This window comes from Cydia fagiglandana, chromosome 10 (assembly GCF_963556715.1).
Source record: "Cydia fagiglandana chromosome 10, ilCydFagi1.1, whole genome shotgun sequence".
NCBI classification, from domain to species: domain Eukaryota; kingdom Metazoa; phylum Arthropoda; class Insecta; order Lepidoptera; family Tortricidae; genus Cydia; species Cydia fagiglandana.
The window spans coordinates 2,965,103-2,982,536 of record NC_085941.1 but is presented as its reverse complement, the minus strand read 5'-3'; the positions used below and the strand labels follow the sequence as shown (position 1 = coordinate 2,982,536).

General features: G+C 38.4%; 1 protein-coding gene and 1 long non-coding RNA gene across 2 annotated transcripts in view; one reads left to right on the top strand and one right to left on the bottom strand.

Moving 5' to 3' along the window:
- LOC134668176 (uncharacterized) overlaps nt 1–17,434 on the bottom strand; it is an 84,055-nt gene that overhangs the window by 35,628 nt on the left and 30,993 nt on the right. The window lies entirely within an intron of this gene.
- The window catches only part of LOC134668066 (uncharacterized), a 37,706-nt gene that overhangs the window by 13,833 nt on the left and 6,439 nt on the right, over nt 1–17,434 (top strand). The window contains exons 8-9 of the mRNA XM_063525527.1: nt 1,440–1,560; nt 15,370–15,582. Of these exons, the coding sequence (XP_063381597.1) occupies nt 1,440–1,560; nt 15,370–15,582 (334 nt within the window). The remainder of the gene's footprint in view (nt 1–1,439; nt 1,561–15,369; nt 15,583–17,434) is intronic.

Sequence of the window (17,434 nt, the reverse complement as noted above, 5' to 3'; positions counted from 1 at the left end):
AAATCCTAAAACCCCAACTAAATACTATATTTAACCCCTTATGCCATTTTAAACTTACATAACAATTACAGTATTTGCTCCATAAATTTACGAAAAGGTACCTTATGGAAATAAATCTAATAATACATCACTACAAAACATCAATCACATTGAAGTTTATCTTTTATGAATAGAAAATATTAATTTACATTAAACTGCCACAAATTTAATTAGTTCTTTGTCATAATAATCTTTAAAAAGACCAATAATTTGTATGTAATGAAAAGGTACCTTGTGGTTAAGTTACATGATGAGGCATGATGATGATGGAACAGTTAGGATAAACTAATAATATTTTGGGGTAAAGATGGTATAAATAGTCTATTTCTTATCAATAATATATTTTGGTTGCCATTGAAGACAAGCGGCATTGAGGTTCAATGACCTCAGATATTCCATAAGGTAATGCGTCGGGTATTGGCATTTTTCAGCAAACCAATGGCTGATTTATTGCATGCGACCAAACCAAATGAAGATTATTCTAGTTAAGAAAGACTTGACGAGAGTAGCTTTGGTATAATAGCAGGCTACTTGGATTTGTAATGTCGGTCGATGTACGGTTATAATATTTGCTAGGCGCCCCAACCAGAACTGAAATTATCAAATTAGTTTTGCAGAATGCTAATACAGTTCTCTACCAAACTTCTTTTCCCGTATTGACTAGTTTTTTTGGGAATTTTCAATCTTTTTTCCATAAGGTACCTTTTCGACTAAACTCTGAGACGACATTACTAGGCTTATAACTAACTTATAACAAAAATAAAAACAGGTAAACAAACGTTACGCATTAAGGTTTCAGATCACACAATAAAAAAAAATTGAGCATTTTTTCACCTCTTTACAAAACATTTCATATCTCCGAAACTAGAAACCCTCATAAGGTACCTTTTCCCGTGGAACGTCACATTTGGCCAGTAATTTTGAGTTTAGCGAATTGTATGTTGGTGTAGTTATTTGTTCAATTATATTAGGTTTGAGTTTATTTAGAAGTGTATTTTTTCTTGTAACAATCCTAAAAGGGCTTTACGAACTACATATGTGGTGCGATCAGAGTTTTTTGGATCAACTATCAAACTTATATTAGGTACTTAACTGTTTAAGTAGGTAAATAAGTTACACGGTTAATTACATTGCCGTCGACTAAGGTAGAATAGGACCACGCTTAGGTTTCTTGCCAAGTGCTACGTCAAGTATGGAGGTTATAGGGATATGTGTTCATACTGCCAAGTGCAAAGTTAGCGCAGTCAGAGATTACCAGATTACACAACAAACTATCAATTAAATACCCCAAATGTAAAGCAACTTGCATAGTTACGAGTTCAAAATTACCCTTATTTTAAAACTAAAATATCAGTAATCTATTTTTTCTTGTAATTTAATTTATGTTTTTTTTGTTCTAGGGAATTGAGTGCACTGCGCACTCCTATAGCAGAATTGGAACGACAATTTGATGAAGGAAAGACGGACATTGACACACTCGACTTGCACGCCATACAAAATGCTACTGACATTTTCAATGAGGTAAGTGCGCTATTGACCTTTACGGCTACCATCAGTTTGGCATTGACATAAACGCTATCGTGAACGTAATTTACTTTCTATATATCTCTTTCGCAGTAATATGTCAGTTCGAGCGAGATTCATAGTAAATTACGTTCTCGATATCGTTTATGTCAATGCCAAACTTATGGTAGCCGTACTTATTCACTACAGTGAAAACTCCATATAACGTCACTCGATATAACGATTCACTCCCTTACTATAACGTCCACAATTATTGGCTATAGTTGCTTTACTTTCATATTAATTTCTCTCTATATAACGAAAATTATCTATAGCGTCAAAAAACATCCGATCTCTTGAGTGTCTCTATATAGAGTTTACACTTTTATTCCTAATATGGTGAAGACCGGAATATGGAATTTATTGTAGGGAAGAAACTTTCGCATTTGAATACGTGCGTCGCTCAGACACAGTCAGGACGGAAGAGCTTCGCTCCTACTTTACCGACCTTCTAAAAGTGGAATATGTGTATGTAAGAGTTAAAAGTAGAGATGCAACGGATAGTTGTTTGGCCGGATACCGGATACCGGATATCCGGCCTGGACACTGGCCGAATATCCGGTATCCGGCCGCCGGATATTCGGCCGAGGGAACTATACCTACATTTCGGTTTTTCAGGTGCGCATTCTGCAGGTTTGACTTGTTTCCTAGTAAACGTTCGCGCGGACTCATTTCTAGGTTCGAAATGAGTGCGCGTGCAAGTCAGTAGAATGATTAAATTGTTTTAAAATAATAAACAAGTACGATTATGACCGTGTCTGTTTCTTAAATCCAATTTGTTTACTCCGAAATCAAGCAATGTTACTATCCGGTATCCGGCCGGATAGAAGGTCACTATCCGGTATCCGGCCGGATAGTAAAATAATGGCCGGATTGGCCGGATACCGGATAGTAACCGGATATCCGGTGCATCTCTAGTTAAAAGCGACGTAAGAGTCATGTAGACGATCTTCTCCACATTAATTTGACAAAAACAGTTGTTCAATAATTTATTAGTGGTTTTATAACGCGATGATGTTATTTGTGGAATCACGGAAGACATTTAATGTGTGATTTAATGCCTATTTGCGTGTCATCTATTTCTTTGGCGCGGAAGCGAGACTGGGTTTTTACGTTTATGTGAAATTTAAATATAGGTAGGTCCGGGTGACATAGTTGTGTTTATAGAAATACTTTTACCTTAACGTCTTACATAGCCTACTATAGGGAAAATTCTTTAGAAATTACTTAATGAGTAACTCAGACTAATTTATGATTCACCATTTGTAAACCGAATCTTTTACCAAGAACGCTTACTGAACAAGGTTTATTATTTCAGTACTGGACATTGGCCAAACAAACAGGTGCTTGTCTCTTCCCAAAACTTTTGGCTTTCTCCAATTCGGTCCGAGGCCGAATTTTACCTGCCGTCCCCTTTTTTGTATAATCTACCTGCGTTTTTTTGAAAGTTAATACTCAGGTACCCGTACCCTTTCTAATTTTCAAGGGGAGTTCATTTTTGAAATAGTCTCAAACTAATATAGGTCTTAACAACGTGTGTGGAAGGTTTATTATAGATTAATCTTGTCTTTCTAAGTATAATGTGCTCAGTCACGAACCCTATGTTGGAATAAATTAAGCAATAAACAGAGACATGCCTTTACATTTTGTTTTTCATGTTAATTGTTAGTGTATTACATCAATCTAATGGCTTATGTTGTTCTTGTCTGTTTCTACATGAATTAAGTAATGACTGGTGAACATTTTAACAAATATCGTGATTCCCTTTTGTGGTAAACGGCAGGGCCTTCTTAAACTATGCTGGGGCTCTTGGGCACATAAGAATTTGGGGCCTTTTTGGAAAGTAAAGAAAGTGAATTAAACTAATATTTTTCTACTATGATCTTCTATTTATTATGAGTAATCAAATATACTGTTACTGTCTGTCCTTCGGGACCCCCTGAAGACTATGTCGTCTGTCATACGTGACAGTATCCTGTATATAATTAAGTTTCAAAATATAAATATAAATGTATAACATAACCTAGCCCATTTTTGGTTGTCATTCTACTTGATAATCTGAACTACATCTAATTTTTAGAAGTAAAACAAATTGTGCATATTACTTGTCGTGTACCTACTCGTGAGATGATTGGATACTTTCTCATTTTCTCTCTATTCGTGAATTCGTGATGGACCTACTCTCGTACTGTTAAAAATAAGATCATTCAGAATTTAGGCTTTAAAGCATATCTTTATTCTCTAGCGGTCGATAACCTGCCGAGTTCTGAGGTACCAGCATATCGAGAACCTCTTTTTACACCACTTTTTTGTGTTCTCCATCACATTCCTACCGACACTGTTAACTGTCCATTCGTAAGCCTTATTACAACGATATAGAGTCTAATAACAAAGATCAGTAGATACGCTGTTAGTACAAGAGCAAGATTGCGCAACGAACGTGAATGTCCATGCCACGGGGGGTCTCCAGCTCCGTGACGTCACGCATCAGCCAATATCGATCAACGGTCAATAACGCAGTGGAAATTTTATTACCCAACGTATAATGTTACTTCAATTGTAACAGTAACAACTGTCTGCTGGACCGTATGTCTTCCCAATAAAGGTTATGAATTGTCATTTAACTGTGGTACGTTTTTTGTCATCACTGGTGAGGCGTTGAATGATGGAATTCTCAGTCATAGTAAGCCGATGAGAATCGACTTTTATACGGACACGACGGCCCTATAAATTCAAACTTGTCGAAGTACTGCCTAGTGGCTTTGAGCTGTAGAACTCGTGAACCTAAGGGCTTCAAAGAATTCTATATTATTGTCGAACCTGCTCACAAAATTTTATGAGAATTAGATGAAAAGCGCGTCCCATAGAGGAGAATGGCCGACCGAACATGAACGAAAACGCTTCGCTCAGTCCTAAAGCATAGTACTTTACCTTCTTTCAAGGTAATCATAATCTAATTTAGGGAGTATATAAGGGAGAGAGTACAGTCACCTGCTATAATATGTTACTCTTCGAAGGCCGCGAAAATATATGACACGCTCTTACGGCTTCATAAATAAGATCGTGTCAGATATTTTGCGGCCTTCGTTGTGTAACATATTATTGCAGGTGACTGTACTAAGTACTAACTCCTATAGATCGGGTCTGAAAGAACGCGTAGCTGTTATTAATTGTTGTATTAAGCTCTCACATCGGACCGCTCATCTTTTTCCTGTAGTTTGTTTTGATTCTGTGACGTGTGCGTTTCTTGGACTTACCTGTTTATTATTCGATTCAAGAATGATGTTTGCGCATAAAATCGACTTTCGATTTGACTGGTGTTGTTATAATAAAAACGTTTTGACTATCGGTGTGGCGTCGGTAGTGACCCTGCCTGCTGATGCTGATGGTCGTGGGTTCAAATCCGGGTAAGGACATTTATTTGTGAGATGAGCACAAGTCAATTTGTGTAAGGATATCCTATAATATTTATGTATTTTGATTGGAAGATTGTCTCTGAATCCTCGAATGCAATTTTATACATATACTTAATGCAAATTCTCATTAGCAGGAACACGAAAGTTCAAAGAACACCTATTGAAATAGCATATATTAACATTATTAACACTAAAATATTTAAGAAATATTAAGAATTCATATCCTTTGACCGCAATCAGCCAAGAAAATATTCAAAGCATTTCTTATATGAATCACCTCATTCATGTAGATAGCGTTATGTATTGCCAATTGATAAGCAAGTAGGCCAGACTTATCAACGCGAGACAGATATCTCTGTTCAAACTTACGATTTGTGTCCTTATTGGCCCACTAATGTAATTGAATTAAAATATGGTTTATACAATTCTTATTAATCTTATAAATGCGAAAGTATCTCTGTCGGCCTGTCTGTTGTCTCTATAGGTACTCTTAAAGCGCTGAAATTTTGTATGGGAAATTGGGAATAGATCCCAGAGAAGGACATAGGACGGGTGCAAATTTCGTCGGTCATCGCTACCCGGGCGATAACTAGTAAAGTGGTTAAGGGCGGTGTGTAATGAGCCCTCGCGGACGTCAGCTGGCGCTCCGTTGGGTTGAGGAACGGCAGCCAACCAGACACGCAAAAGAAGTCACCGCATCCCGATTTAAACTTTGTCCGAGTTTAGATGCTATTGCTGTATAAAAAATCCTCAGCTGGTTGTTGTCAATCAAGTTTTAGTCTTATTTCCACAATTTATTACTTCTGTGTCTCTGCAGAAGTTAAATAGCTTAGACAGATTATTTTGAAACGTGTTACATTCAAGTACTTTGCAAAGCATATCATAATTAATTATGATTAGTAAACCTCCCATGTCGTTTATCTTTCGAACACTCACACACTTTATTTTTAAAACATGATATTATGATAATTAATCCCGCACACCTTTATCTTTAACAATAATGCACAGCAATTCAAGTATACGATGATTCTTCTTCCTCGCGTTATCCCGGCATTTCGCCGCGGCTCATGGGAGCCTGGGGTCCGCTTGTCAACTGATCCCATGATTTGACGTAGGCAACTAGTTTTTACGAAAGCGACTGCCGTCTAACCTTCCAACCCAGAGGGTAAACTAGGCCTTATTGGGACTAGTCCGGTTTCCTCACGATGTTTTCCTTCACCGAAAAGCGACTGGTAAATATCAAATGATATTTCGTACATAAGTTCCGAAAAACTCATTGGTACGAGCCGGGATTTGAACCCGCGACCTCCAGATTGCAAGTCGCACGCTCTCACCGCTAGGCCACCAGCGCTTCCGTTCAATCAAGTATACGATGATTAATCCAACATTACCGCGAACAGATGTCCGTTCGCGGAAGCCCGGTTTCCGCATTAAAAGATACAAAGTTTACAAACCCACTCTAAATGCATTTCCTAAAGCCTTATTACCCTACATATAAGGTTTAAATTAAGTTGACATTAGCCTTAGATGATGCCTCGGCCGTTTACGGTTTGCAAGTGCAACGACTTTGCATGAAGAGCATCATTAACTGAATATCGACTTTATGTCCGTGTAATAAGGCTTAGAAGTGGTTAGATCAGTGGACGGGATGGATATGGGCATACATAGCTGAGTATTAGCGTCTTATAAAACCTGTAATGCAACCTTTGTACCCTTTGCTAAAACGTCGTATGTCGAGATCTGGACAGTAGAGAAAGAATAAAATGTCAATAGTATTAGTTTATAATCAAATTAAAGTTTTATCAAATCTAAGACAATTTTTTATTGCGATGATTAGATTTTACATGACTCAGTTTCCGAAAATATACGATAAAAAATAGCGGAACTCGCAAACATTATTATCTTGCCTTATAAGCTTGTAGCTAATTTGCTACGTGATCCGAGGTCCGAGTCCGGGTCCGAGTCCGAGTCCGGGTCCGAACCGGATCCGGGTATGAGTCCGGGTCCTAGTCCAAGTCAAAATCGAAATTCGAAATCACCAAACATGTACTATGCGTCGTTGAAGAGTTCTGTTCTGATCATCATCAGCAGTTCCACTTCATCAAATGCGACAGTTTTTAATGTAAATGCTTGATTTTATGATGAAAATACAAAAAATTCTATACGTATGCCTTTAAGATTTGAGGAGTTCCCTCGATTCCTTATGGATCCCATCATCAGAACTCGAGCTTGACAGAAATGTGGCTTAAAAACTAAACTTGCTTAACAAACATAACGAAGAGGACAAATCGCCAAACGTGAACTATGCGTCGTTGAAGAGTTCCGTTCTGATCATCATCAGCAGTTCCACTTCATCAAATGCGACAGTTTTTAATGAAAATGCTTGATTTTCTGATGAAAATACAAAAATCTCTATACGCATGCCTTTAAAATTTGAGGAGTTCCCTCGATTTCTCATGGATCCCATCATCAGAACTCGAGCTTGACAAAATTGTGGCTTAAAAACTTAACTTGCTTAACAAACATAACGAATAGGACAAATCGCCAAAGGTGAACTATGCGTCGTTGAAGAGTTCCGTTCTGATCATCATCAGCAGTTCCACTTCATCAAATGTCACGTTTTTGAATGTATATGCTTGATTTGTTGATAAAAACACAAAAATCACCATATGTATGCCTTTAAGATTTGAGGAGTTCCGTCGATTCCTCATGGATCCCATCATCAGAACTGGATTTTGACAAAAACGGGACCAATCAGTATGCATATACATACAATCAAAAAAATTATTTTCAAAATCGGTCCAGTAATGACGGAGATATGGACAAACATAAAAAATAAAAAAAATAAAAATAAAAAACATACAACCGAATTGATAACCTCCTCCTTTGGGATTTGGAAGTCGGTTAAAAATTACTGTTGCATGCGCTGTCATAAAGATCTTTAAAGCGGCAAAGCGAACTGTTGGCTTAAAGGACTCATACCCAGGGTATAATTGTTAAAAAAAGCCCCGTGAGTACCTACCTGAGTACCTCGCGGTATCTCAAATTGTCAAAAGATTTGTTACATTTCATTTGTCTCTCAAACTCGATGGCACGTATTTTTCATAGATTTTACTCCTCTTCTACAACGAATAACTCTTAGGTTATAACTAACTTCTTTTGGCATTGCCTCTAAGCCTGATAAGATATGATTATGCTCAGATGGCCGTGATACTGGGTGTATCGTGATTGCCATTTGCGTTTATCATCACGCACTGACTAAATAGTCTGAGATAACGTCTTTGTTTAAGGCGGAGGATAGATAAATGATATGATATTTTGTTTGACTGTCTACATCAAGTCTTAAATATGGGTTATTCGCGGATGGTCTAGAACGCAAAATGAATAGTGTAATATTTTGCCTAATATCACTTCGTGGCTCCTAGTCTGTGTTGTTTGGCCTTCGGCCATTTGAAGATAACTAACGAACCTAACCTAGGGTAGGTTAGGTAATAATAATAAAGTTTAAATTCGTAAATATGAGTAATTCTGTGTCTCACGCAGAAATCCGTAGTTGAGTTCAAATTGTATACCTATAAAAAACTTTTCTACTAAATAATAATGTCTTATTCAAAGTCCGTGAACTTAGAAAATTACATGTCATTAGAATCGCTAGCTCAACTCGCGATTTCCCTTGCCACTGAACACGTCATCCGTCTCTCTCTGTCTTTATATACTCTCTCTTTCTGTTAACTATAGACCCCATGCATAATTATTAATTACTCTATACTATAGTATACCTATAAAAAACTTTTCTACTAAATAATAATGTCTTATTCAAAGTCCGTGAACTTAGAAAATTACATGTCATTAGAATCGCTAGCTCAACTCGCGATTTCCCTTGCCACTGAACACGTCATCCGTCTCTCTCTGTCTTTATATACTCTCTCTTTCTGTTAACTATAGACCCCATGCATAATTATTAATTACTCTATACTATAGTATACTTACTTGGCCAGTTGTGCAAGTTGCGAGAATTCTATTCCGTTTCTAGTATTTAATTCGCAGCTGGTTAAAACAAACCAGACGGTATATTCTCCATTTAAGAATGGGCAATAAACATAACTTATTTTTATAACTTTTGCTAGTTAAATGTTTCAGACTTGGCTCGAATCAATAATTTCGTCTGACACGAGCGTTCTGTTTTTATTGAAGGTGATATTAATTTACCAAAACAGCCACCCGTTGGGTCCCAAAAATTGTAAGGCGTCATGGTAGACCTCGTCGGAGATGGCGGGACGAACTTGACACTTTTGTCAGAGACTGGTGGGAGACCTCTGAGGATAGGGATACGTGGAAGAATAAGAGGGAGCTTTGCCCAACAGTAGGACAATATGGGCTCATAATAAATAAATAAATAAAATACTAATTTTTTCACACAAATCCCAGTAAAAATCATAATTGATAAAAATAAAGAAGTCTTAGCCCGCGACTTTATTCGCGTACTAGTCGTTGAAAGCTTTCATTTGGGAGGACTTCAAAAATATTATTGCCGAACTTTGCGCTTTGAAAACAGTAAACACACAGGGTTACTTCTGTTTCCTTATTATACCACCGCCTACACTGTTAACTGGGCTATAACCGCGAAAATCGAAGTTCGCAAATTTCGGGTATCTTTCTCTTTACTCCAATGACGGCCTAATTAGAGTGACAGAGAAAATCCCCGCAATTTGCGAATTTCGGTGTTCGCGGTAGCTCCTCTGTACATCGGTGGACCTTATGACTTTTATAAAAAGGTACAGTTCGGAGTGTTGCTATTTGTATCGTGTGGGAAATATTTCATCAAAACAGTTATATGATGTCGATTGTTTTTTCCATCTGTTAGCAACTAATTAATCTAATTATATACCGACTGCTAAAATTTAACCGTATTACGTAAAATGAGGTTCGATGTCACCTTTAAATTTCAATAACATTGCGTCAGATACAAATAAAAATAACCTTAGCTACTAATTGAATCGTAGGGACTCAATAACAAAAAGCGGGCAAGTGCGAGTCGGACTCGCGCACGAAGGGTTCCGTACCATAATGCAAAAAAGGCAAAAAAAAAACGGTCACCCATCCAAGTACTGACCCCGCCCGACATTGCTTAAATTCGGTCAAAAATCACGTTTGTTGTATGGGAGCCCCACTTAAATTATTATTTTATTCTGTTTTTAGTATTTTTGTTATAGCGGCAACAGAAATACATCATCTGTGAAAATTTCAACTGTAGTAGTAGTAGTAGTAGTAAACACTTTATTGCACAAAACAAGTACATAACACAGAGAGAATACAATAAATGTGTACAAAGGCGAACTGTCTAGCTATCACGGTTCGTGAGATACAGCCTGGTGACAGACAGACGGACAGCAGAGTCTTAGTAATAGGGTCCCGTTTTATCCTTCGAGTATGGAACCCTAAAAACGTGAATAACAGAGAGACAATTTGTAATTTGGGTATTGATTGTCTTTAATTACAATAAAATGTTTTAGCTAGTCTTCAATAATATAACTGCAAAAGTGAGACCATTTCTTCGAGAAATAAATTATAGACATAGTTCAATGGACCGAAGAGTCACATACAGCAGGCTACTTTATATACTTCATTAGAAGACAGCTGAACTCAAAGGTCTAAGCATAACATTAATTGTTTGTCTTATTTATTGTTCCAACATGCAGTCGCAATTGAACTGTCGACAAATGACCAACCTGTTTCACAACATCTGTCGACTCGCCCTCATTGTAGGTTCTCAGAATTGAACCTCCCGGCATCTCAACCGTTGGAGGACAAACGATTCTCAGCTTTAAGCTAACCAGTGTAAGTGCGATTTTCGATTACGCGTAGCTGTTAGGGATCTCGAGGCTTTAAAATGGCGCCCGATTACGGTCGCCCGCGCTCTCGTTACTATTGAGAATAGTTCACATTGCAGACGTAGTGTACTGTACAGGAAAATCAGTAAGTATAAAGCTGGTATTCTGCACTAGCTGTACTCAAAGGGCCTACCGCGAACACCGAAGTTCAACAAATTGCGGCTATTTTACTCTATCGCTCTTATTAGAATAAAAGAGAAAGACGCCCTTACGCGTAATTTGCGAACCTCAGTGTTCGAGGTAGGCCTTCTGAGTTCATCTGCGTAGAACGATGATTTAGTTACGTGATGAAATCTGTCCTATGTCCATTGTCCATGTCATTCCTAGGACTCAAAAGAGAGTGAAGAGGTGGAAGATTGCTATTAGTAGGGATTTGAAGATCTACTTAAATCGGACTTCGAGCTGTTGAGTTGAGTTCTGTGACGCTTACTAGCAGAAAGGCAAAAAGATAATTAGTCGTCGGCACGCTTGACAAAAACATGTTCTAGTTGCGCTAACTGTTACTATTCCTAGTTCTGTTGCCGACCAGAAGCGGTGTCATGGTCGGAGTTTTATCACTTGTCATGCCATGCGTCACTTTCGAACTTACAGATTTGTTAGAAAATGACAGACATGGTGACAAATGATAAAGAGCCAACCATCTTAGCACTACAGGTTCTGATAAATGAAAGAATAGTCATTACCGCGTTACATTGTAAGGAAAGCGAATGTTTCTATCTTATACCTTTAAAAGAACAATACTTGAATAAAATCATTTAAAAGTCAAAACTACCAGCATATATAAGAAAACAATACTTGTATTGTATAACATTGATATATTTCGGGGATCTCAGAAACGGCTCTAACGAATTCGATGAAATTTGCTATATGGAAATATGGAGGTTTTCGGGGGCGAAAAATCGATCTAGCTAGGTCTTCTCTCTGGGAAAACGGGCATTTTTGAGTTACGAGCACAGCTCGGTTTCCCAGATATAAGTAATTTATTTATGGCAAAAATAACCCATTGTTCGTACTTCGTAGTAGGTATTTGGACGAAAATACATTTCACCTCCTGCCTTCTATTTCGGGATAATACTGTTACCCTGCAAATGTCGATTCTAAAAATAATTGTTTTAAATATCTTAGAAGCCACGAAAAGTTTGAAACATTGGCATTTTTTACTTACGTTTACGTTTGGCGTTTTTACTTCCTGTTTGCAAAACGTAATGTTAAATATAAATACATGGATTAGATATGAAGTAGGTATATTTGTACTTTAAACTTTGTACAGTCGCCATCAGATATATTGGAGCGGCCAAGGCTCTCACAAATATCTGAACACGCCTATATTGTCAAGGCGTTAGAGTGCGTGTTCAGATATTGTGAACACATTGGCCGCTCCGATATATCTGATGGCGACTGTACATTACATTTTTGTAGCACATGTCACTCCCACAAATGAGGATGATTTAATGTAAGCGACATTAGGCTTTGAGCGTGTCAAAGAAAACACATTAATCTTCTTTCTTTTGAAAAACCTGAATAACCTTTGAGTTCACAATAGACCCGTCACTTTTATTTCTGACATTACCGAGGTACCTCCAAACAGGTTATCTACAGTCAGCAGCAGAAGTTGCTAAGCGGGCGAGGTGTTCAAAATTACCTTGACACGCTCTTATTCTCTTAACAATAAAGTCGCGTCAAGATCATTTTGGACACCTGGCCCGCTTAGCTTCTGCTGCTGACTGTACCTAAGACAGAAACGATTTAATGACGCCTAGCAACAGACAGACATTATTAATATCAATCATGTGCCGTGACAGAGGGGAAGTTAGGCGTATTTCGAAATCCTGACTGATTAAATAGCGACTTGCTTCTCAGCGTTCAACGATTCCTCATAATTAAAAGTTTGACAAGATAGTTACACCACGCTCGAAATTCATTATCCTGAAACATGAGTCACAAGAACAAGCTAACTGTGCATGGCATTTGCAATGAAAAATTGTGGTAATGTCAAATTACTATGAAAATACAATCCCTCACTTTTGTTCTATTTAAATCATGGCAAAGTTAACTTTTGGCAAAGTTAAAAAAAAAGCGCTGGTGGCCTAGCGGTAAGAGCGTGCGAAAAAAAAGCGCTGGTGGCCTAGCGGTAAGAGCGTGCGACTTGCAATCCGGAGGTCGCGGGTTCAAACCCCGGCTCGTACCAATGAGTTTTTCGGAACTTATGTACGAAATATCATTTGATATTTACCAGTCGCTTTTCGGTGAAGGAAAACATCGTGAGGAAACCTGCATACATCTGCGAAGAAATTCAAAGGTGTATGTGAAGTCCCCAATCCGCATTGGGCTAGCGTGGGGACTATAGCCCAAGCCCTCTCGCGCTCGAGAGGAGGCCTGTGCCCAGCAGTGGGACGTATATAGGCTGAGATGATGATGATGATGATGAAAGTTAACTTAGGGCCAACACAGGCGGACTGCAACCCGACTGCAATTTGTATGGAAACTGCACGCCAACTGCAACGTCGGCGTGCAGTTCCCATACAAGTTGCAGTCCGCCTGTACGTACCGGCCCTAGTTAGACGGACTCTACTCGATTTATTTTCTATGTACAGCACATTACAGTTTTTAGCAACAAAACAATTACCAGACAGAATTATGTTACTTAAATGTTCTCGCTGAGTGGCCTGTTGTCTCAGAATGCCGTTTTAAAATGAGAGCGTAATGATTGTATGAGGGCGGTTTTTGCTACTTTAAAACACCTTACAATACCCTTTTATTAAGTTTAAACAAGGTTACCTGAAGCACACTAAAGACAAACTTTATAATAACGCCTAGCAACCGACATATCCACAATACCCCGCGGTCCGTTCATTTGACGTGACAGGGGGTGGGACGCATACCAATTTGTGAACCAGTTCTATTCCAAGAACGGGCCTTATTCCCCTGTGTTTCACGTTTCATAACGATGTGATGGTTTCGTTGAATTAAATGGCAGACTTAAATTTTTGCTTCGCTGATAGAGTTAGACTATGAAAATTCTGCAGCGATTTTGATAGTCCACGCAGTGCAAGTGTTATTTAAGGGCCACCCCACATTTTGCGTCTTTCGAGCGTCGGCGTCTGGTCAGCGCTATGGAAAATGACGTCGCTGCGCAGTTGCGTCGACGTTGCGTCGAGCAGCGGCCATAGAGTTGTAGACGCCGACGCTCGAAAGACGCTAAATGTGTGGTGGCCCTTAAGCGTCATTATTTCATAGAAGGCTGACGCTTGAAATATCGAAGGTTCCCTGAAAAGGACTAAGTCTCTACGAGAGACTCGAGTCTATCAAGTTGAAAAGAAGAAGTTTAGACTTAATTATAAGAGTCTGCAATACTGAGTCGAGTCTTTATGCAGAGGACTCAAAGGACTCGAGTCCTACCCAACACTAGACTCACCACTAAACTGCGAGTACCAGAGGGCCTACCGCGAACCACGTTCGACGTGTTGCCTCTCTGTCGCACTTGTGAATTCGTACGTAAGTGTGACAGGGAGGCAACACGTCGAACGTGGTTCGCGGTAGACCTTCTGACAACCTATTCAATTCATATCTAATTTATTTTTAAACGTTCGCATCTGAATAGGGCTGCGGAATGAATGCAAGTAATTATCTCGCCGGGGCCGGCTCTTATTGAAATGATCGTGACGCGGCACATTCTGGGAAACGTTAACCATAGTCGAATACGACTATGACTCGATCTGAAAACTATAGAAAGATTAGAGAATTATAAAGAATGAACTTGGTGGAATAATTTATTGTTAAGTATACAAATTTTAAGTTTTGCAGCTCAAATTTGATGAGTTTAGAAGTATCATTAAATTCGTGTATTTTAGGTGATATATAGGTATACGAAATAGGTAATTCTACTACCCTTAGGCTGCCTTTCCACTGTGGGCACTGAGGCGGAAATGAGAGGAGTCTCTCATCTACTGCTATGACAATTAACTTTAGAGCTACTGTGAACCGTGGTAGTACCATAATAAGGTTATTTTTTTGGAAACGAAATGAATTTCTATCGATACCTTTGCGAGCTTCGTTACTAGGTATTTATATTTACTATATACCTGATGTTGCCTCCGAAAATTTACGTAAACGACCAGTCTATTATTTACCCATCTCTCGTGAAAGCCAAGACTGTAATCGCCACAGCAATTTAACACTCGACTGCCTCACTCAGGCCCTTCGGCTCCAAAAGTTCGTTGAATCCGACAAAACCACAACTAATTTCATCGCGTTTAGATACGCATTGAGAAGCGTACCGCGTGCCCATCGACCGTTGAATTCTTTTGTGTAAATGACCCACCGCTCACATTCAAAACATCCTAGGAAACTTTTCAAAAACAAGCCATTGTCAACCTTAACTTGTCACTGCTAAGGTGTTTTCTAAAAAATAGTTGAAAGATATTAAGCGCCAATGATAACCAAGCGATTTTCAACCCTAGGTATTAGCGGTAAGGTGCGTTTACGGCAGCTACACGTCGCGGCTGCTGGATCTGTGGGAACTGTACGACGAATGCAAGGGCTCTGAGAACGACAACCCGGCCATACTGCCGTCGGATCAGCAGTACATTGTGTTGGAGCTAGCGAACGCGGGGCAGGATCTGGAGAGCTATCAGTTTAATAGCGCTGAACAGGCGCACGCATTATTCTTGCAGGTAATTTACATTTTTTTTTCTTGTTGTGTGTATTTTTTGTATTAATTTGTGTTCGATATTAAACTTTCGTGAGACTTTAAACTGTTTGGACGACAACGGTCAATAGCGACTAAAAATTCAAGTGAGTGCAAACAGTTTAATTTGTGTTAGTTTTTCTCGTGGATATCATAAAATAGACTTTCTTTTCGCCGCCATTGACTTGATTTAAATACAGTATATTTCGTGCCCCACACGCCACGACTTTGAATGTTATACGGGCTGTTTACGTGCAATTTGTGGCTTGGCGTTGATGACACTTTATTACAATGACGTGGCGGCGAAAAGGTTAAAGGCAAATTTTCTTACTTAAGCAAAGCTCAGAAACTTTTCTGAAACTGTATGGTGAAAACAGTTGTTAATTTATCCAAAAATTTTCACGAGAAAGACGCTGTAGATTTAGGTTATGTATCCAAAAGTTAAGAATATTGGTGATGCAAATGTTATAAATAAATATTATACAAATTTGGTACATCCGAAAACTGTCGAGACTAGTTTTAGACGATGTAAGCATAAGTAGGAATCCAGTATCCTTAACTTTTAAAACAATTTTTTTTTTGTTGTTACTGTGTCTGTGTTTTACTCATGTTTTTTTTTTCATAGCCGAAAGGAATTAACTTTGTCCTGCATCTTATATGAGACATTTTAAATCTTTTCATATTTTAATTTGCCTGTAAATGCATTCTTCCTATGTTGATTTAATGTGTACATGAATGGAAACATTGTAGCTATTCTATTTTGTAATTCTAGTATCCACACAAATAGTTATTGTGTTATTATTCCATTGTAAAGTAAATATGAACACGTCCGCTTCATGTTATTATTTTGCCGCATTGATTGCAACTATTTTGCACATTTTAAGTACATTTAATTTGATACGTTACGTGCGGATGTTTTTTTCGTTATTGCATATTTGTAGTATAAATTATAATTTGGGGGAAAAACGAGGATATTAAAGAAAACTTTAACCACATACAAACTTTCATCCCATTTTTAACCCTGTTAGGGGATGAAATTTTAAGACAGTCAATTTGTAATGCGCTACTCCAGTAGGTGTAGGTACCATAACTTTTTTATTAAAATATATTAAAATGAGTTTATTAAGGTATTACTTTAATAGCAAGTAGTACTTTACCAGGACTTAAAAATGTCTCTTATAGTTTTCCCACGGATTCTTCAAATACATTGCCTTAATACGATTTATCATGTCGAGTATGTTTGACAAGCGAGATTTATTTAGTCGAGTCAAACGGGGTTAATAATGTTCTCCAAATAAAACTACCAAGAGCGTTATTTAGATACCTATATGATAGATCCTTGACACGGCTCACAGTGCATCTCGCGGTCACCAACAAGCGCGGGCGATCTTCTCATATCAATACATTGACATATCATTTCTAAGGACTGGCACTAAAAATGATACTAGTTCAGCGGTGTTACTCACAAATTCGAGCCAATCATGCAGCCTAACGCAACTAGTTGCGTTGCGACCAATTGCGCGCGTGATGCGAACTCGTCAACCAATCGCGTGCGTGATGCGAACTCATCAACCAATCGCGTTGTAGCGATGTCACACCGCTGTACTGGCCCCATTCTTATTTCCCTTAAGGCCAGTTATGAGATACGTCAATGTATCAATATAAAAATCAAAACAAGCGAATACTCTCTGAAGAGACGCAAATGACGTGACCCTGACATGACGTCACGTCAAGATCAGTGACGCTGGATCGTTTCAGCCTTGTGTTTGTAAATAGTGGGAGTCTGTTTGTATAGTACGCCATATTTGCAATATACAGGGCGCCCTTGACCTTGGGGC